Genomic DNA, 22318 nt, shown 5'->3' on the forward strand with positions numbered 1-22318 from the left:
TTTGTATAGGGAAATAAAATAATCTCAGTTTAAAGGCTTAAACTTGTAAAATATATAATGAACCAAGATCTATGGCAAGATTTTGAAAGGGGAATAACTCTATTCTTTTTTTACTTAAAACATTTGAGTTATTCCATTAGAAACTTTTGTCTTTTTAAGTAAGCCCTTATGCTCTTTCGTTCTGATAATTTCTCTCTTTTTAGTAAATTATCTTTTGATATTTCAACTCTGTATAAAAAAAACATACCACCTACAATTATCAAATTCAGTAACTAACCCTGTTACCAAACATTTGGGTATTAAAATATTTTATTCTTAACATGATGATCTTATGCCTGGTGCACACATAGATATACTATATATATATATATATAGTGAATGTGAATAAAATGTCCACTGAGAGTGGCAATGGTATCTAGGTTCATCTCAGTGTCACATTCTTGGTAAAAAATAATTTTCCTATCATAAGGAAGGAGTGATATTGGACTCTTTTCCAATTACACATACAATATCAACCTTGAATCTCTTGTAGCAAGTTAGAAATTTAAGGATAACTAAAGACGCATTCAAAGAAACAGAATTTATTGTTATGCAAATTATTCCTAAAGATATCAAAAACAGGCAGAAAAAATTTAAAATGTCCTTAATTTATGTCAGAAAAAAAACAAATGTGTATCTATTTCCCCACTCTAAAATCCAACATATACTGTAGATTAATTGCATTGTGTTTCAACATGAATCAAATCTTATGGAAGAAGACCCTCACCCCTTAAAGATAGATAATTTTGAATGTAAAGTCATATCCTATAATTATTATGGTACATATTATATGTAGTACACAGATCTAAAATTTTAAGCTATCTCACTATATGTAAAAGCTTTTCAGTCTAGATTTTGATTACTTAAATTTAACAAAACTGTCCAAAATTTGGTTCATGTACATGTAAATTAAATATAGATGCTCATATTGAAATGATAAATATTAACTAAAGTTAATTTTCATTTGTTTTCTGAAATCTGTTAGAGCTATCATTTTATGATTTCCTGTTTGACTAGTAACACCTTACCTTGACCTTTGACATGAGTGTTCAAGGAAATATTGCGGAAAAAAAACCTATTTCCCAAAATCATGAAAATCCTAAAAAATATTACCTACCAAAAATTTTTTCCACATCGAAATCATGAAAATCCTAATCCGGGGGGGGGGGGGGGGGCTATTACTCCAACTTTCTGAACCCTTCAAGCTTAATTTAGGAAAAACTATTTTTCCGACTATAAAAAGTTGGGGGGCTAAACCCTCTATGATGCTCTGTGCCTAATGGTTAGATCTAAATTTGCAAAAAGAGTGTGGGGGGGGGGGGCTTAGCACCCCCCCCCCCCGGTTCCGACGCCTATGTTCCTTATATATTACATGTAGTATGAGTCAGACTGTTTTCCCCTACTTTTTGCATTTATTTTTCGATATATTGTAATATTTTTTTTATATGAATTAGTTAGTAGACAGAAAATAGGCAAATTGATTCAGCCTTTAACAATGATTTAGTGTACAGTATTGCCTCCACTCATCCCCTGAACTCCTCATCTTACATTTATCTACCTCTGCGAATTAGATAAGTATTATACTGCTTTTAATATTTGAAAAAAAATCCAAGACAGATAAAGTAATTACCTTTCTATCCCTTTTTAAGACTTTCAATAGACATAAAATTTCATAAACATCATATTTACATCCCCCCTTAGTAATGCTGCATGAGCGACAGAGATATTTTTGGTAACTTCCGTCACGATTTTGTAAGTTCGATCTGACAAAAACAGAAGAAAGAAAAAACAGATCGAATGACGATGGGTCAAAAGAAAAAGTATATTATATATGACATACGACTATGAATGACAATATTTAATGAATCTACAGCGACCACGGCTGGCTGTCAGGCATTTTGATGTTTGTTTTTAAAAGTAAGTGGTAAAGTTCATACATGTATGTATCGGGATTTTCCAAGGCTAAAAATAAAACACTAAAATCCCCAGCAATGGACTCTTCTATGGCAAAACAAAAGTAAGAAAAACTTTGGTAAAAAGAACACTTAATATATTTTGTCCCAATTAGAACAGACAACATTCATTTTCATTTCCGTAGGATGGCTGTTCGGAGCATATCTGAGTCAGTGTATGTAGGAATGTGTCTTAAGATTGGAACCCCACAACATGTGGCTTCAAGGAGAGATATAGTGGACATAATGGAGATGTTAATAAACAACGAAGTGATAAAAAATACGTTAACAGTGATGCTGAGTGGGAGTACAAGAGAAGGATTTAGATTTCATGGGTCAGACAGAGACACGATGTATTGGCTTAATAACCACCGAGTGATCTGGGACTTCTCTCAGGTACAGTTTTACAACACACAAGAAAACGCTTTTATTCTCTGTGACAGTTCTGAGAGTCCACCAGGATTCACTTTACTCTGGTTACCATTAGAAAAAGCATACAGTAGAGTGATGTCAGCGTGTGTAAGGATGCACGGCGGGTTCTATATATCAAGTTCAAAGTACAGACAGGTCATGAGTTCTTTTTCCTCCGGTTCTACAATTCACGGACCATGTAGTAGTGGATTATATGGTGTAGTGGAATACGACCATGCCCACTGCTTTGTCAGTGATTTCTGGCCTCCGTCTGCCTCCTCGTGGATAGACAGGTGTCAATTATGGCCCCCGCCTCATGTTGTCAATGACATCGTCAGAAATGGATGTCACTTTGTAGCAATTGGACACAAACTAGGAAATCATCTAGACAACGAATGGAGAGTTTCATTTTCTCAGGCGGAATACAAACTTGTGTGTTCGATGAATCACACACAATTCTTAACGTATGGATTGCTGAAATTGTTCCTAAAGGAAATAATTAACAAAGGTTTGAGAGATGAGGATAAACTACTCTGCTCGTATCATATGAAAACGACTGTTTTCTGGGCGATTCAACAAAATACACAACCTCACTGGCGTCCACAAAATATCCTGGGCGGTTTCTGGGTCTGCTTTAAACTTCTTCTTAAATGGGTGTACGAGGGAGTGTGTCCGAACTTTTTTATCCCAGAAAACAACATGTTTCTGAGCAATATCTGTGGTGAAGCACAGAAGACATTATTCACAAGACTATATAGATTGTATAAGACGGGCATAACATTACTGCTACACAGTCCCTCCATCAGTTCCTACATCACTAATGTTCTGTGTAATCCACGACTTACAATTTGTACTGATGAACTCATTCTGGTGTCTGAAGTTGAACTTGATAAAGATATTTTCGTAGTGATATATGAAAATGATGCAATATGCACATTGGACATACATACATGTGAAAAAAATCTACATGCGGTAGAACAGTTGTTAAGTTTACCGCTGACACAGTATCACATTGTCATGTTACAGAAACTTACGGCCAGCATATTTCAGGAGACTGCATTTATATTACACTACATGTACAGTTACACAGGTTCCAACAAACAGTTGTATATTGTAGACAAGCTATCCTGTCATATGCTGAAATTAACAGCTAAGTTTGGGTATGTGTCTGACATGTTATACATTGCAATGTATTATTACAAGACATTTAGATATAGGGAAGCAATATCTGTTATAGATTTAACAAAAGTTAAGTTAGCACGGCCATACCTGATGTATTGGGGTCATGTAGACAGAGAGAGATATACTGAGGCTGTAGGAGGACAGTCCTTGTCTACAAAGATGAGACAGGCTGTGGCATATAATATCTATCTTTACAATAAAATCTTTTATATCAATGAATTAATGCAAGAACAACAGTGTAGTAAACAGAACAGTTTGCCTAAATTATATATCCCACCTTTGATACTATTGCACATGTTAGACTTTTTGTGCTCTAGACATGTTGACACGATTAGAGCACAGAGAGCTTTAGATGATCTACAGGTCCTAGTCCACCGTGATCAGGGACAGTTAGTACCTGCATACCTCAGAGACATCTCCTGGGAGATCCTGGGGATCTGTCAACAGATATCAGGGAACCTCCAGGCTGCCCTGTACTCATACCAACATTCACTCAGACAATATCCATTCAATAAAATACAAACTGCTACCAGACAGAGAATTCAGAATCTCCATTTATGAAATTACTGACAAGCATGTATGAAAGTATTGCCTACCATATACACACTGACATTGACAATTGCGTTTGTACTGTTTGGTGTGTAGGGGGGGGGGGGGCTGCCCTTTTGATTTGTAGAACCATGAAGATGTGTGTATATTACATTAAAACTTTATACTCAGTATCCCAATTTTTAAATAAAAATTCATTATTATAATATGTACATGCCATGATTATTTTCAAATTTCAAATTAGACACAATTAATCAAATGAATGTCTCAATTTCAAGTACAGTAAGCTGCCTAATTATTTGCTCTGTAAGTTTACAAGTATTGGTCAGGTGCATCTATCAGTCTTGAATGTATGCCTCTTCCCAGTTTGTTCTTGATATTCTCTTTTTTCTTATACATGTATATATTCAAGACAGTAAGTTGAGCGTCTTTTAAGTGATGCACTATGAAATGAAATTTTTAATCAATTCTTAAAGTGTACCATAAAATGATCAACTATCAACTGCAATTTGATGATAAATATATGTCGTGAGATAAAAAAAATGATTAATTAAGAACATGAACTATATTCCAATTTTTTCATAAGTTATGAGTTATGAAAAATGTACAAAATTAAAAAAAAAAACGTTTTTATCTCACTTTTAATGCTTCTCTTTACTGGACTGGATTTTTGATGCGTTTTGCATTTATAGGGTAATACATGTATATTGTTTGTGAGAAATACCATGTAACGTAAAATCAATTGATTAAAAGAATGATTTTTTTTTTGATTTTTTTTTTATTTTAATGTATTCATACCAATATATTTTACGCTTGTCCCACCGTGTGTGTATTTAAAATTAATTGATCATTTCAACTTTATTATCTGATTTTTCTTAAGTCACTGTAAGTTTTGACCAATCGATAAACGCGGGGGAGTGTAGATTTCAGTCTAGCTGTTTCCATATAAACAATAAAGTGCTTTCTTTGGTGATATATTCGAGATGAAGGTGGCGACATTGCAGAAAAAAATCATAAGCCGCGCTAACATCTTTCTTTTAACTAATTAATAAATTGATTATGAAAAGTTAGTAAAATTCCCTAAATTACTGTTTACGTACAAAAGTACATTAGCCAAAAGAAACAGCCAAATCGTTTCCTGTGAGATCTGACATCACCATGATCATTTCGTGCAGTCCATGATTTTTCCTAGGTCGCTTAAGGCTTCGACCAATCGATAAACAGGAGATGTCAATTTCAGTCCTTTTAGTTTCTTGACAGTTTCAGCCGCTGTAGATTTCGACCAATCAATAAAAGGGCCGTGTAGATTTCAGTCTGATATAGAGCTATGAATTAACTATAAGTTTCCGTATAAGACATTGAGGAAATAATACTCGGTAAATGTAAATATAGAGCTATGGATGAACTGTAAGTTTCAGTAAGAAATAGAGGGAATCATACTCGGTAGATATAAATATATTCGTATGCCGATTAGATCGCGGACTGCACGAAAAAATCACGATGATGTCGGACAACTTCCCATTGGGGACGGTTTGGCTGTTTCTTTTAGCTAACGTACTTATGTACATTGATAGTAGTTAAGTTGATTTAATTTAATTCATACAATCAATTTATTAATTTGTTGTTTCTTTGATGATCACTGCAGAAAAAAATTACATAACCCGCTCATGAGGGTTATGTATTTTTTTCTGCGATGTTGCCAACTTCATATCCCGCATAAATCACCAAAGAAAGCATTTTATCATTTAAATATTTCCATTCAGTATTTTCTACTCTATTTCTAAAGAAAACCTATCGTGATTTATAACTCTGTAGAAACTGACAGGACTGAAATCTACATGATTCAGATATAACAAGTTTATAGATCGGTCAACACATTCAGCAACCTAAGAAAAATCACAGACTGCATGCATGAAATAATCATGATGATGTCAAACTCAAACTCCCATTAAAGAAGACTTGACTACATCTTTAATCTAACGAGTTGAACATTAACTTTAATAAAGTTACTTTTACTTATGAATTTGAAATAAAAGAAAGATGGAAATAACGCGGGTTATGCATTTTTCTGCAAAGGTGGCTATACTTTCATAATTACCTGCATGAATCATCAATGAAGCATTTTATTGTTTTAAATAAACGCATTCTAAACTGCTGTTAGATGCATCGTTTATAGCTCTGTAAATGACTACTTTGATATTATATATAGTGGATAAAATATTAATTTAACCTTTACGTACATCGCTCATTGATGCACATGTACCTTCTTTAAGAGCACAAACTCCACAGACTTGGATGGATTGACATTGGACTTGCAACTTGACTGTAGTGCTTTACCATTGTAACTTTAACATAAATGGGAAATTGACCATTTCTTACTATGTGTGACATTTTAATCGAATATGATAATAATTTACGTACTTATTATGGATAATTAATTCAATAATTTATGATAAATACAAATTTAAACGTTAACGGCAAAGTTCTTTCTACAGTACTTAATTTTGTGCGGACATGCAAACAAGGTATGTTATTTATTCTTCAATGCAGGATTGCTATATAATTACCTGGCTTCATTCCCCGAATATGTATTTCCGCTGTTCATATGCAAATTGCAAGAGCCATGACGCACAAACAACTTATTTTACAAAAATAAAAAAAAAATAAAAAATTAATCAAATACATGTAATTGATCGAATATTTACAATATTTCCACATAACATTAACATTCGTAAAAAGGTCAAAGGGACATAAATCTCGTTCAAACATAGATAGGATGTACGTTAATTTTAATCGTTTAGCTTAACACAAATTAAATACAATTTTCTCCTTTCCAGATATAATCACATTAGCGCAAAAAAAAAAAAATGAAAAATGCAGCAAGCGTGATTTAAAAAAAAAATTCTTCCCATTCTTGAAACTGACAATATTAAGAGATATTCAGAGACGCTCTAGATCTATATCAGTGATGCAGGTTTTTGACTACAGCCACCAATTATTGCCATGTTTAAGCAATCGTAAAAAAAAAAGTGCGTTGCTTAGATCTGATGACATTATATAAATAGTGCCTGTTTGGGAGGGTAACCGACGCGAAGCGGAGGTTGACATTGGTTTTCGAGGGGTGTCAATTTCAACTGTTATCCTCCCAAACAGGCACTATTTATTTTGTTATACTGAATGTCTTTTTTAAAATTTTTAAGAAATTTTACTGCTTTTATATAGGAATAACGTGAATTCTACAGCGAACAGTACGCGCATAATTTTCGCGCATGTAACATTTTTTAATGTTACCCGTTGCCAAGTGCGTTGCTAACGCTGAGGGTAATAGTAAATATTATTAACTGCGTCTTAACCAATCAGATTTCAGTATTTAACATGAAAGTATAACAAAACGTTATATATACATGTAAAGGCCTATATATATAGAGTAAATGGTGAAAGTATATTTACCCAGCGAGGCGTCAAAGATTTCTTTTTGCATGGTAACTTTTATTTACACCAGCATATAATACCAGATTCAGTTTCCTGAAAAAAGTATTTATACACCCCCACCCCAAAAAACAAAAAAACAAAAACAACACTGACAACAACAACAACAAACCACACAAAACAAAAGACAAAAACAAAAAAACGGACTTTCACTTCCACCAACAATGCTACCTGATTACATTAATGCCTATTTAACATGCAAAGGAATATATTTTGAATAAAAAATAAATTCACTATACACTATGAAAATTAGGGAATATTCGTACCTGCCTTACCCGAATAAATTCATGTACGAGTTAACCAAAGCTGTGCCAAAAAATCGATAATTTTTTTTTTCGCCAAATACAAACAGGTTTTATGCCTGTAATTATTGGCATGGAAAAAGACGTTAGCTTTGACTCTATGCGTCTTGGATCTTTACGATGTTGAAATAGAGTACATACTTATAACTGGGGGACTTCGTATTTTCATTTTGGGTGTGGTGCAGTGACTTATTTTTTTTTTGGAAGCCAAATCTGTGAGAAGTTTTGTCATATTCTTGCACTATGGCGAGAGTACCTATTGGGTTTGAATTACAAGAAGAAGGACATAAAGGTAAACAAACATAATATTTGTGTTAGTAGGACTGTTAGTAATGCTATTGCGAAATCTTTTTTTTTTGTTAGAACTGTTGAACAGTAACTATTAAAGCTGCAGATCATAGGCTCAAATCTAGTGAACACATGAAGCCATTCATGAATGATATTTCAAGGAATAGTTATATATATCCTCTTCATCATGTAAATACTCTTGTTATGCATGAACAATGACCTTGTTTCAGCAATGGGCTGAACCGATGGAACTGATATAGCCTCTACCTGTACATGTATTATATAAACCATGTTAACCATAAAGTAAAGCTACATGTACTATAGACAGAGTGTTTTGTGCTCATAGTTTACTAAGTTTAGTAATAACAACAGCTGAACAATTATATAACAAAATGTATTTATAACTCAATCAATGAAATAAATGTAGACATTTCAAGGAATATGAAAATTTGGTGTGTTAAGTTTAGATTATAACTTAAGCTAGCCAATCTATATTTTACAATTGCTGGTAACATGTACAGTTTTTTGCAAATTAACACAATGTTTACGTGAAATGAAGACACACAACAATTGACATACAAAAGAATGTATACATGTACATGTCAGATGTATATATGTCACTGCTGCGACCATATAATCATTATGTGTGTCTGGATTTTTCCCGACTGCCTAAGGGTCAGAACAGTGTCAATACACTGGACAATGATTGCAATATTTTTCAGACTGTGTGTATTAGATTTTAAGAGGTTCTCTTTGTTGACAGTGAATTGACGGTGAATTCACACCTTGAAAACTGACCAGCCATTCTTTTGTAAATATTTACATCCTGTGAACTGGCCAGTGCTAACATTATTTTAAAATCAACATTTAAAGGAATATTATTGAGTTGATGATAAATACACTGGATTTTTTCCGCTCTTTTGCATTTGTTTCTCAACATTTCATGGTTATATATAGTTATAAAATGGTTTATCAGTACTTAGTTGAGAGAAAATATATAGGCAAAATGGCAGATAAATCTCTGACCCCTTATTCTGAGCCTCCAGCTATGTTTATATAATGGTACAAATAATATATATGTTATATAGTATAGTGTAGTTTCCACTCTTCCCCTCCCCCTCACCTTACATTTATATCTACCTTTGAGACCAGTAATGCCAGTAATAGATAATTTATAAGTAAATAAGTTCTTAATAATCATTTGAAATAATTAATCTTGCAAGCAGATCCAATAACATGGCAGTCATTTTCGAAGCCACAGAAGCAACGAATTACGAAATAATTTTGATTGCTCTAGGCCAATATGTGACCTGTTTGTTTACATTGACTGGAAGGGCCACTCATTGAGTACAAAAAGAGTTTTGATAATGAGAGATTTGGGTCCCATCTTAAAATTTAAACCTGTTAGAACCACAATGAATGACTTAATGTACTATAATTGTCATAAATACATGCGTATAGAAAGTTTTAAGTATCAAAGGTTTTTATATTTGTATTAAGTTGGAAAATATGAGCATTAAATGTAGATGAAGTACTTCATTTACTAAGTATTTGCACGTGCATCCATCATGTCCATGTAGTTGTATGTTTTAAAGCGTTGAGTGCTACAAGTACTGTATAAATTAATTCATGTCCTTTGTTTATTGACAAAAATACTTATATGAGTGTATTTATTTACATTTGTAACCATTGTATTCATTTAGAGTCCACATCCTTCCCTTCTTCCTCTTCTACTCTCCTTGTGCAAAATATGATAAAATAACAAGATATGTCAATCTCTCTCTCTCTCCTCTCTCTTTCTCTCCTCTCTCTCATTCTCATTCTCTCTCTCTCTCTCTCTCTCTCTCTCTCTCTCTCTCTCTCTCTCTCTCTCTCTCACATCACTTAATTCTTTGATTGTGTTGAGTTCCATCAGACATGTAGACATTAGCATATTTAGTTATGCTCCTTTGCGGTGTGTGTCGACTGCTCTGTTCTTGCTTGCCAGATTATGGGAGAGTTAGAATTTCCTAGGGATTCTCGCTGACATTTCATGGTTAAACCATAAATTGCTGATCCAGGACAGGGAAAGTCCAGAAATCTGATGAGACTGCAATCAATAACAAAATCCTGTGCTCTTTTGACTGAAGTAGTGATAAACACTCTCCCTTATGGCATTGTGTGGGGAAAGAATGACATTTCATATCAACTGTCTGCATTGTGAATATGAATTTTCAATTAGACACATGCATGCACAATTCTATAGGATGATGGATTTTTGCATGAATACACATTTAGAATGCTATGCTAATAAAATGTTATCATTGCATTTTGTTTATTTTAGATGTACATGCATATAGCGTAGGAGTTCAAAAATTTTGCGTATAACCCAATAAAATTGAATAAATGCGACCATTTAATTTTAAATAGGTTATGAATTTTTTAAATTGAAAAATACAAGTTAACCACATATGTCTGATTTTTTTTTTTGATAATCCAGTTTTGTATAGAGCTACAATGCACTTAAGAATTGAAGTACCTGTTCTCAAAAATGAATATGCATATAAACATGCATTGATTTTTTTTACTTTATAGCTTATGATCAAATTCATGTTGATAATGATGAATTATGTTTTTGTTGTTGATGATGATGATGATGATGATTCGTTGTAGGGGACCCGGCTCTGATCAACGTTACCCAGATCAATGTCAACTACCCAGGGTATCCCCAGGACCAACCTGGTATGTATTAACGAGCCATATATAAACGACAAAGTGTCAATGTATAAATGTGTATGCGGGACATTGTTCTGGCTCTTTGTGATGTCTATAATATTATTATACCAATTACATGTACATGTTCGTATGTAATAGTGTGATATTTGATACCCTTTTATCTAGAGCTTTGTGGTTCATATGGGTATGGAGGTACATGTAACAAACAATGCAGAATGGGTACAAACCTGGCATCTGCGGGCAGTGTGAATTTTGTCTGCAGTGCTTGATATGTTCAGTATAAGTATGAATGAGCTGTCAAAGAAATAAAAGCATTTCACTGTGAATATTTACATCTCTCTCTGAATCTGTTCAAATTTATTCATATTCAGTAAGCAAAATTAAGGGTAAAGTTTTAAGTAAAACTCCATATAATGATTTAAAAATTATTCATTAATAATTGAAGAATTTGTCACCATGCATACAACACTGTTAAAAACTACAGTCAAATAAAAGAAGTTTTAAACAGTAGAAGGAATGGTTATTTTCAAAATACAGTCAAACTTCGTTATCTCCAACTAGATGGGACTGTTTAAAAACTTCTAGATATCCGAGTATTCGAGATACCAAGGGTAAAATACTACAAAAATAATTGGTTGGGACCTACAAATCACTTCGACATATCCATTGTGTTCGAGATATCAGTGTTCGAGATATCGAAGTTCAACTGTAACAGTATGCAAAAAATGTATGCTGGTATTTAGAGCTGCAGCAGGTTTGGGTATGTCAGTTGCTTTATAAACACAATCAGATTACTAAAGGAAAAGACAAGAAAACGCTCGGAGGATGTAAATACATGTATATATGTACCAGCATGAACGAGAATAGAAAGCAAATTATTGTTTTGTTTATGAATATCATTGCTATAAAACAATGTGTTGAATGTGATAAAGAAAAAGAGGAAATAATAAGACTTGAACTTTATCACAATGAGGAAGTTCATACAGGTACATAGTACATTCTAGTGTTTATAGCCAGAATATTCCCTCACTAACCATACAAATACTGTAATTTTGAAAAATGTTGCAAAAATGTTGTTAGTAAGAAGAAAAATTGGAGAAACTGTTTCTTGGTCACATTCTCTCTGTCATTTTCTGTCTGTCTCTCTTCTATCTGTCTCTGTCTCTCTTCTATCTGTCTCTCTCATTCTCTCATTCTCTCTCTCTCATTCTCTCTCTTTCTGTCTTTTTCTCTGTCTCTCTCTGTCTGTCTCTCTCTCTCTCTCTCTCTCTCTCTCTCTCTCTCATAAATGAACATTATATGGTTACCATACATACATACACTCTCACATTTGTCAGTTTACATAAGGGAGCAGACACTCCTAGATCCTGTACAATTTTACAACTGTACAGCTTTTTTCTGTGTGATCCTGCTTCTTCAGTCATAGATACATCCTTGTCCAAGTGTAGGATGTTGGTCTGTTGGTCAGTGAACCTGACCATTAAATTGTTCATTATATTAATTCATACTTAAATAAATGAAGCAGAATTTTAAAAGTCCAAGTTAAATTCTTATATATTATTATATATAAATCTTTAAATTTCAGTTCTGTTGGCCATTGAACATGTTGAACAGTGCATGTTTTAATTAATTAGATACATGTAATTATGCATTATAATTATATAAATATCAATTCTGTTGGACATTTAATTGTTTATATATTAATTAATTAATTTAATTAAATGCATAGGTGTATAGCTACATTGTTTATGTATAAATCTGTGGTAACATTGTGAAGAGGTAAATAAAAACATTTGTAACCGTACAACTTAGGGTCATTAACTTTGTACAGGTATATATCTTTGATATATATTGGTGTTATCTCTGACAATTGTTACATACAGGTAGCTATATTAATTATATCTCTCCTGTCATCCAGACTCCACTTGTGTCAAGATCGAGTCTTGGAAATTAGGTCATAGTGTAATACATGTAAAAGGTATGAAAAGAACAGGTACCGTATATTAACCTGGGTAAGGGGAAGGTCAGGTTAACTTACCATCTTTTCTGCACCTTAAAACATAAGTATATATACATCTTTGGAGTATACATCAATTTGTATGTTTTTAGCAAAAACATCAAGAGCAAACTCATATATCTAATTTAAATATAAATAGCTGATTGTTTCAAAATAATGTTAAACCTAAGAAAGGTTTAAAATGTGGTAAACCAGTCATTATATGAGGAATAAGGAATCATTCTCTGAGTATTATGAGGTGATAATTTCGGTCGGGGCGTGATTGAATCCAATAAAGCTCGAAGGGCTTTATGATAGATTTCGTCACGTCATATATAATATTATATTGTATCTATAATAGTGTATCATACGGTATTGTATATTATGATATTGGTTTCTATAATATAAAATTAGATCACATGAAATTGTATTATATGATATTGAATATTATATATTATCATATCATACGATATGTATAATATTATATTGGTTTATATGATATATTATTGTATCATATGATACAACTTGTATAATATAATATTGTATTATATAATATTTTCTTTTATCACATGATATTGTTTCATTTGATATGATACAATGTTGTATCAAATTATATTGTATCATATGATACAATATCATATTATGTATCAAAAATAATACAATATCATACAATACAATATCATACTATATTATACAATATAATATCATATGTTTCAATGTTATGATGTATTATGTAATATGATATTGTATCATATAATAACAAATTGTATTATATATATAATGATGTTGTATTATGTGATCAAATACAATAAGGTTTAACACAATACAATGTCATTTCTTATTTACAATATCATCTTTGTTTATTACAGTATTTTATTGTATTATATGATATATATTGTAAGTATGATAGGATGCAATATTTAATTTTATATTATTATATTGATTAACATATGAACATATGATTATCATACAATTTTTTTAACAGATGATATACGATATTGTGTCAAAACAGAATCCACGAATATCCAAGATCATAAAGTATGATTTTCATATGAAATGATAAAGGTGGTCTCATAAAGGTGATGTCTCGTCTCGGTGAGCTTTGTAATCTGTGATTACCTATGTTTCTATCTTAATGTTGCAATGTTAGTCTAAATTGTTAATTGATACAGCAACTGAATGTGAAATTGTAACAATATTTATGGTTAGCATTAAATTTAACACTGTTATTGGATTTGATGAGATTGCTTCCAAATAGCCTTAGCTATAGTAAAAAATTATTCATACATTGTGCAGTTTTTAGCTCTGATTATATTGTGCCTTAATTAAAATTCTTATTAATTTAAAAATAATTAGAAAATTCTTAAAGTTTTTGGCTTAGTTAGAGTTCAAGTGCTCCCTTAAAAAATATGAATGTTCTTTCTAATAGTTTGATTGATTTAAAAAAGATTTAGATGTAACCATAATGTTGCCAAAAGTACACTGCTCTTATGTCTTCATGTGATCAATCATTTCAAGATATGTGTTTTTAAATGTGTGTATTAAAGGGGCAATGCGAGTTAAATTCGTAACAAAGAGACCCACTTGACTTGTTCAACTCTTAGATACCTATTTATTATGTAACAGTTCAGCTAGATTTTGGAAGTAAGACACATTGCGCAATTACCAGTACAGGGGGCTAGCACAATGGAGTTTTTATGTAGAATTTATGTTTTATGTTGATGGCATTGTTCTAGTTCTGAAAGAGGTTGTTGACTTTTTAATGTTATAGAACCATTTGGCACTGCCATAATAATGAAAGGTAAAGAGGGTTTGTTTTATAAATAGTCTGATCATTAACCAAGTTCTCCTTTGTGTTTCCTGAATGTTTATGTTGCAATAACTCTAAATTTTTATTGAAGGAAGAATTTGTTTCATACTAGTAGTTGAAAAGAACTCTTGAGTGCTGTTTTGAATAGGCAAAGGGAAGAAAATCCTTAAAGTAGTTTGATAAAAGAATTTTCTCAGAGGGTGTTGCATACAAGTAGTTGAAATGAACCTTTGAGTGCGGTGTTCAATAGTTAAAGGGAAGGAAATCCTTAAAGTATTCTGATAAAAGAATTTTCTCAGAGGATGTTGCATAAAAGTAACTTAATTGATGGATTATTATAGATCCGAGATGTTTATTATTTCTATCAGTCTGCTATTTCTCTCACAGGTCCCACTGCTCAAAGGGATTTTCTCTCATGAAGAGAACTCAACAACTTAATCTCCTAATTTGTTTCCAATATGCAATGCATTTGTTGCACTTCTGACGAAGCAGTTGATGTTGCATTCATTGGTTTTCTTTTCTTAACAATAGTTTGAACATGTTTTCAAGGAGGTTGAGACTTCTTATGTATTCTAGCTTGCAATGGGGTCATTGATCAGTTAGTTTTGATCATTAAGAAAAGTTGATATAGTTACTCATGTTGCTGTACTTTGTATTTTATTTTGAATTTTTTTTTCAATTTTGAAATAAATAGAATTTTATTTCTTAAAAAGATTTTGAAATATAGTTATAATTTTGTTGTCTTTTGTAGAATGTGACCTACTATTCATACCGAGGCCGATTTTCTGAAACAACCAAACTGGTGACCATTCATAAAGGTGGGGTGGGGCCGCGGGGGAAACAGACGTGGCAGAAAGATCTCCTCAGTATCCCCACCACCCCACCCTCCCATCTCCACGGCTGTAAAATCATAGATATACAATACTGTATAGAGGTACGAAAACAGGCTGTAAAATCATAGATATACTTTAATGTATAGAGGAATGTTAACAGGCTGTAAAATCATAGATATACAATACTGAATAGAGGTATGTTAACAGGCTGTAAATCATGGATATACTGTAATGTATAGAGGTACGTAAACAGGCTGTAAAATCATAGATATACAATACTGTATAGAGGTACGTAAACAGGCTGTAAAATCATAGATATACTTTAATGTATAGAGGAATGTTAACAGGCTGTAAAATCATAGATATACAATACTGAATAGAGGTATGTTAACAGGCTCTAAAATCATAGATATACTATAATGTATAGAGGTATGTTAACAGGCAGTAAAATCATAGATATACTATAATTTATAGAGGTATGTTAACAGGCTGTAAAATCATAGATATACTTTAATGTATAGAGGTACATAAACAGGCTGTAAAATCATAGCTATACTTTAATGTATAGAGGTACGTAAACAGTCTGTAAAATCATAGATATACTATAATGTATAGAGGTATGTTAAATCATAGATATACTATAATGTATAGAGGTATGTTAACAGGCTGTAAAACCATAGATATACTCTAATGACTTTATAGAGGTATGTAAACAGGCTGTAAAATCAGGTATATGAAATGTTGTGTAGTACTTTGTGTATCATATGTAATGTCTTACATACATGTAAATGACACGGTAAAGATACACATGTATTACATGTAGTTGTGTAAAGGATGCTCGGTTTATACTGTCATTGACTAAAGGGACACAACTCAATGATACTTTCATTACATGCATTACATTGCTGGACATTTTACTCATCATCAAAAGAGGAATATGCAGCTGTAATAATAATATATAGACTTTACTTACTCAGTAGAGTTTAGGGAGACAACTTACTGAAACTTTTAATAAAGCAAAATTGCTGGCAGTTTTACAAATAAATTAAATGATAAATATACAGTTTTGATATATCATAAACTTAAGACATTAGGAAGGAGATTGACTCAAACTAAAAAAAAAAATGTAATCCACTTAATTGCAAGAGTTCGTTTTCTTTTCGTATTGCAGTTAGCTATCAAAAGAATAACCTCACTGGCATTTCTACAGACAAATTAAATGATGAATATACAGATTTGATATTACAAAGACGTTATTAGGGGGATTTACTTTAACTAAGAAATGTAATCCATGTAATTGCATGAGTTCTTTTATTGTTACAGTTGGCTATCAAGCCATCAGGGTTTGGTAGGACGGTCAAGATCCCAGTGGACATCACGATTGGCACAGTGCCAATCCAAGAGCACCAGACCCAGAGGACGTCCTACCATCCCCTCCCGTCCATAGTCAAGGATGACGTAATCCCCTTCCCGTTCTTTGAGCTCGGGAGAAGTCCTAGTCAGTTAATAAGTCAGTACATGCTTCCGACGGCCCCTCCCTGGGAAGAGGATGACGATATCCCATGATTCCTGTAATTTCCTGGTATTTTTAAAGATCTTGATATTTATAGAAATTACAAATAAAATTCTTTAAACTCACACTGATGCTTAATCATAATGCATGTAAAAGGGTAATTTATAATAATATACAACTTCTTTAAGGAAGGAGTCTTTTCATTATCAAACATACTTCTTATAATAAGAAATGCATGAAATTTTGACACAGTCAAACGGATCATATAACTTAATGATTCTAGCAGTTTAATTAAATTTGACCTTTTTGTTTTCGGATAAAGGTCAGGTCAAGGTCACTACCTTTTTCCTCATCGTAAAGAATGATAAAAATAAGTGTAGCTCTTTATAGTTCTGTAGACATTTGTTTAAGATTTGAAGATTCAAATCTTCAATGAAATCATAGACCATGAGAGTGTCTATCAGCTTATACTACTAAATTGGAATAAATATTTTTACTAAAATTGATATTGCTTAGCCCGCATTTCCTCTAATTTTCTTAAGTTTTGAAGAAATTTTGATTATTTTTTTATGCTTCCAATAATAAAATATTTCTAATTTTTATGTATTATGAAGACTTTATATAAAGATATAAATTGACAGAAAAGCTAATATATTGACCATTTCATAAGAGAGAAAACCCGATTTTAGTGATTTTTTCACAAAAATCAATGTATAGAATGGGCGCTTTAAAAAGCTTATAAAAATGTTATTTGATAGGCAAATCATATTTTAAAAACATATTCTGAAACCATAGTATCATATTATTAGTTCACATTAGTAAAAAAAAAATCCAACATTATTGTTATTGTTTTTAAAATGCTAAAACAGACTCATTATCTATATATAATCTGCAGCAATTCTGAATTGCGCAACATGTGATATTTTCCTACGCCAAAAATATAGTCCTTGTTCCATTCTAAACATTGATTACATTTGTCTATGCCAAGTTGTATGATAGTAAAAAAGAAAGAAAAATATACTATTTTAATTTCCTTTCATCTTGATTTAATGAACAATTTATCAAATTTACGTTTGACAAGTCGAAAACCAGAAAAGACTCCTTCCTTAATAAAAGATCTTGATATTTATTTTAGTTTTTCAAATTAAATAAAAAGAAACATCTATTAAAAACTCATAGTGATGCTACATGGAGGTGATAATAGTGATCTAAAATATTTTTCTGTTCTGTTTTTATCTAGTTTAAAAGCCTAACCTATAGTTCATGATTCAAATTGTATTTTGCAGATTAGAATTTTTTAATGCAGTGGCAAGACATCGATTATCCAAAGTAAGATCGTGACATTTGTGTATCTGTTGTGTTGCCTTGGAAAATTCAGGAGCTTTTAGAACTGTCAGGGACCAGTCATGATCAAATGCACAGTTATGTAATGCCATATTGAAAAACAGACATAATGGAAAGTTGTCCATTTTTTTTCGATTACTTACTTAAAATGTATAGAGACTCAAAGGAGCAGGCTGATACTTGGATCGGATAACCTTGACATATTCATTGTACAAGTTAATTTGTACATTTGGTTATGTTAGTTATGTTGATTTTTTATCAAAATCATCGTTGTTTAAAATCATTGTTTTTCACTCCAAAAAATGTACAGAATTAATGTGTGATGATGAAGAAGGTTTTTTTCCCAAATACAAGTGCTAAGTCCATGCCATTTTAAGAATGATTATTATAGAATTATTTATTATGCTTGTACATGTATGTAAGAATATGCAACATTTGTTGATTTCAGCAAAATTTGGGTTTGTCAATGTAAAAAAACAAAAAAGACTGATAAAACTTAGAGTTGAAACAATCTGTTCCTTGCTCTGATATGTTTTTCATAACGTGTATTCTGGTATTTTGAAATGAGTACATGTTACATTGAGAATTGATTGTTCCGAGGGATTGTACATGTAGATAGAATTGGATAGGTGCGAGAGACTTAAGCCCCTTTCACAATTGGCGCACGACCACTTTGCACCACTTTGCGATCGAAATTTTTTAGCTTTGCACGAGCTCTCGCATACGTTGCACGAGCCCTTGCTTACGTTGCACGAGCTCTTGCATTCGTTGCATACGTTTTACTGGTCGCATCAAGTCTCCTCTGAATAGTGGACATGCACACTATTCAAACGCGATCCAAATTATCGCAGTGCACCGCACGAACATTAGTACGAACGTTTATCAACGTTTTGTGTACTCGCAAGAGTGATGCACGATTTATAAAGATCGTAAGACAAATCGCTGCTGTTTATGCGTCTGTTTTGCGACCGTGAGACTGTTGCTCAACGTGTCCCATGTATTCTTGCAACGTTTTACTATCATTGCACGACTTATTAGCCTCAATATGCCATGCTTTGCTACTAGTATATATACCCTGTATAAGTATCTCTATTTCAGAACAAAATTACCAATATACATTTATTGCATGAACGTGAGGGAAATACATGTATGAAGATGTTTTTTCTGGGGAATAAATCTTCATATTCCCTGAACATTGATGCAATAAACTTTTTATTATACCAAGCAACATATGATTACACAAAATACGTTGATTTTTAATTATGTTAGACTTTTCAACAGTCGCAACATTCTGCGTTATAACGTCGTAATTGTTTGATTTCCCATTTAACTGTCTCTCTTTTCTTTCATAAATCATAGATAGTTAAGTTGGTTCTGAGATATAAAGAGAATCATAATGAATAAATATTTTTGATTTAATCATATTTGTCGACATCGTATGCTCATATCGGCTTTTTCATTCCTATGACATCGCCTTGTCACGTGACTTTCTAGACCAATCAGATATAATAGAATAATCATATTGAGGTATGATAATAAATGCTGCTGCTTATCTGTATCTCCTTGGGCGGCATCTTTTCTCGCTTTCAGCTATGTCTACTGAATATGGGCGGTGTATATACATGTACCCCCTCTGACTCGCACGATCATTCGTACCATGGAACGCATAATCGCACGTCCAATCACATTGGCGCACGTTCAATCGTCCGATCACCTAGTCTCTCGCGCGTTCCTATCGTATTATCTTTCAACAGTTGCTTTCATTGTACAAGAGTCGCATACAGACGCAAGATATATCGCAAGATTCAATGCGTTTACATCGTACAACGCTCGCTTAGATCGTGCGAAATTCGTACGAATACTTTTTTCATATGCGATTATTATTTTTATTCTATCCAAATCATATTCTTTTCATCGGAAATAATTCATGTGTATTTTATATATTTCCCTTTTTCTCTCTATTTTCTGCCTTTACTTTTGCTATACAATGAAATTCAGGGCTTATGTTAACTGTAAAACCTTTATATTAACAATTTTACCATTTTTAAAATATGTTTACAAGTGCTCATTTTGTTTTATTTTAATTTCTTTTTATTTTAGTTTGACAAATACATTGTACACACCGTTGATTCTGTTGTGATTTTGTTCATCCATTCAGTCCACTACATATGCTGGTACATGTATGTGTATGTTTTATGTACGTTTGTATGTTTGATTTTGTATCTGTGTACGATACGGTACATGTGTTGATGAATTAATTAACAATTAAAAATTAAAGAAATGCAATGTCTTGTGTGTTTGTCATGCGTTATATTGAGTCAGTTCAAAGTGTTATTGATTCTGAGACACCTCTTGGGAATTGTATAACATAGTCAAACTTCGTTATCTCGAACTATATGGGACTGTTTAAAACTTCTATATATCAGAGTATTCGAGATGTCGAAGGTTAAATACTTAAAAAAAAATAAGTGGTTGGGATTTGTAATTAACTTCGACATATCCATTGTTTTCGAGATATCAAAGTTCAACTGTACATGTACTCATAGTTCTACTAGGGATAAATTGAAAACGAGACCAACATTTAGGTAATTATAATGACAATTTCATTTCATTTTCTGACTATAACTATGTTGCTACTTTGTGGTCATTTTGTTTAGGGAAATAAAAAATCTGAGTTTAAAGACTAAAGCTTGTGAAATATAATGAACCAAGATCTATGGCAAGATTTTGAAAAGGGGAATATTTCAATTCTTTTTTTACTTTAAATATTTGAGTTATTCAGTGAGCAACTTTTGTCTTTTTAAGTAAGCTCTTATGGTCTTTCATTCTGATAACTGCTCTCTTTTTATAGCAAATTTTCTTTTAGATATTTCCATTTTGCAAAAAAACCAATCAAATTCAGTAACTAACGCGGTAACCAAAACATAGGAGTATTAATATATTTTATTCTTAACATGATGATTTTATGCCTGATGTCAGTGCACACATAGATAAAGTATATCTATAGTGTATGTGAATAAAATGTCCACTGAGAGTGGCAATGGTATCCAGGTTCATCTCAGTGTCACATTCTTGCTCAAAAATAATTGTCCTATCATAAGGAAGGAATGATATTGGACTCTTTTCCAATTACACATACAATATCAACCTTGAATCTCCAGGAGCAAATAAAAGAAAATAAGGATAACTAAAGAGATATTCAAAGAAATAACATTTATTTTCGAGCAAATCATTCTTACACACATCAAAAGTGTACAATGTCTTTTACACCAGAAAACTCCCACAGAGGTGATATTTGATTCCCCTACTCAAAAATGCAGCATACAGTATACTAAATAATGCACTGTTAATATGTTGTATATATATATATATATATATATATATATATATATATATATATATATATATATATATATATATATATATATATATATATATAATCTGATTATATATATAATCTGATAGAAGACCCCCACACAAAAGAAACTGATTTTGTATGTACAGTCATCTCCTATATGTACATTTTACAAAAAAATCACCCCAATTTCTGTTTACAAATATAAAATCGGAAATAGGTATATAAAACCAGCCTATTTTGACTCTGGCAGGAAACAGAGCTGTATGTACACGGTACATAGTTTATATATCCTGATTAATAAGTCAATATGACACAAATTCCATATATAAACTGTATATATATATATATAATATACAAAAAATTTAATTCCTATCATAGAAATGTCTGTATTGTTTTACAATGCCGTGTAGTCCTGCTATCTATCCAGAATTGTCTATGTGTCTACAATTATCCACAATGGTATTATAGCTGTCAATAAATAAAGAGTCAAGATTCTGCTTTAAGGTACTTGTTATATGTTGTACACTACCTTGTAGT

The 22318-nt window shown here is 32.1% G+C and overlaps 1 protein-coding gene and 2 long non-coding RNA genes across 5 annotated transcripts in view; all 3 read left to right on the forward strand.

Annotated features, from left to right (window-relative positions):
• The first annotated feature begins 1790 nt into the window (after positions 1 to 1790).
• LOC105320313 (uncharacterized) lies at positions 1791 to 4900 on the forward strand. Its single transcript, XR_010709503.1, has 2 exons — positions 1791 to 2056; positions 2138 to 4900. It is a non-coding gene; the product is annotated as an uncharacterized lncRNA (long non-coding RNA).
• A 3027-nt stretch (positions 4901 to 7927) lies between these two features.
• Positions 7928 to 22318, forward strand: part of LOC117691484 (anoctamin-4) — a 62633-nt gene continuing 48242 nt past the window's right edge. The window contains exons 1-2 of one of the 2 annotated variants that reach the window (XM_066071872.1): positions 7928 to 8216; positions 10865 to 10933. In XM_066071872.1, coding sequence (XP_065927944.1) covers positions 8168 to 8216; positions 10865 to 10933 — 118 coding nt within the window. In that variant the 5' untranslated portion in view covers positions 7928 to 8167. The remainder of the gene's footprint in view (positions 8217 to 10864; positions 10934 to 22318) is intronic. The other variant, XM_066071871.1, reaches the window with a different exon arrangement.
• Positions 15802 to 20705, forward strand: LOC136271577 (uncharacterized). Of its 2 annotated transcripts, XR_010709507.1 has the most exons (3): positions 15802 to 15854; positions 16890 to 17148; positions 18366 to 20705. It is a non-coding gene; the product is annotated as an uncharacterized lncRNA (long non-coding RNA). The 2 variants fall into 2 exon arrangements; XR_010709506.1 differs by lacking the exon at positions 15802 to 15854 and having other exon boundaries at positions 16213 to 17148.

Source organism: Magallana gigas, chromosome 9 (genome assembly GCF_963853765.1).
Source record: "Magallana gigas chromosome 9, xbMagGiga1.1, whole genome shotgun sequence".
NCBI lineage: Eukaryota > Metazoa > Mollusca > Bivalvia > Ostreida > Ostreidae > Magallana > Magallana gigas.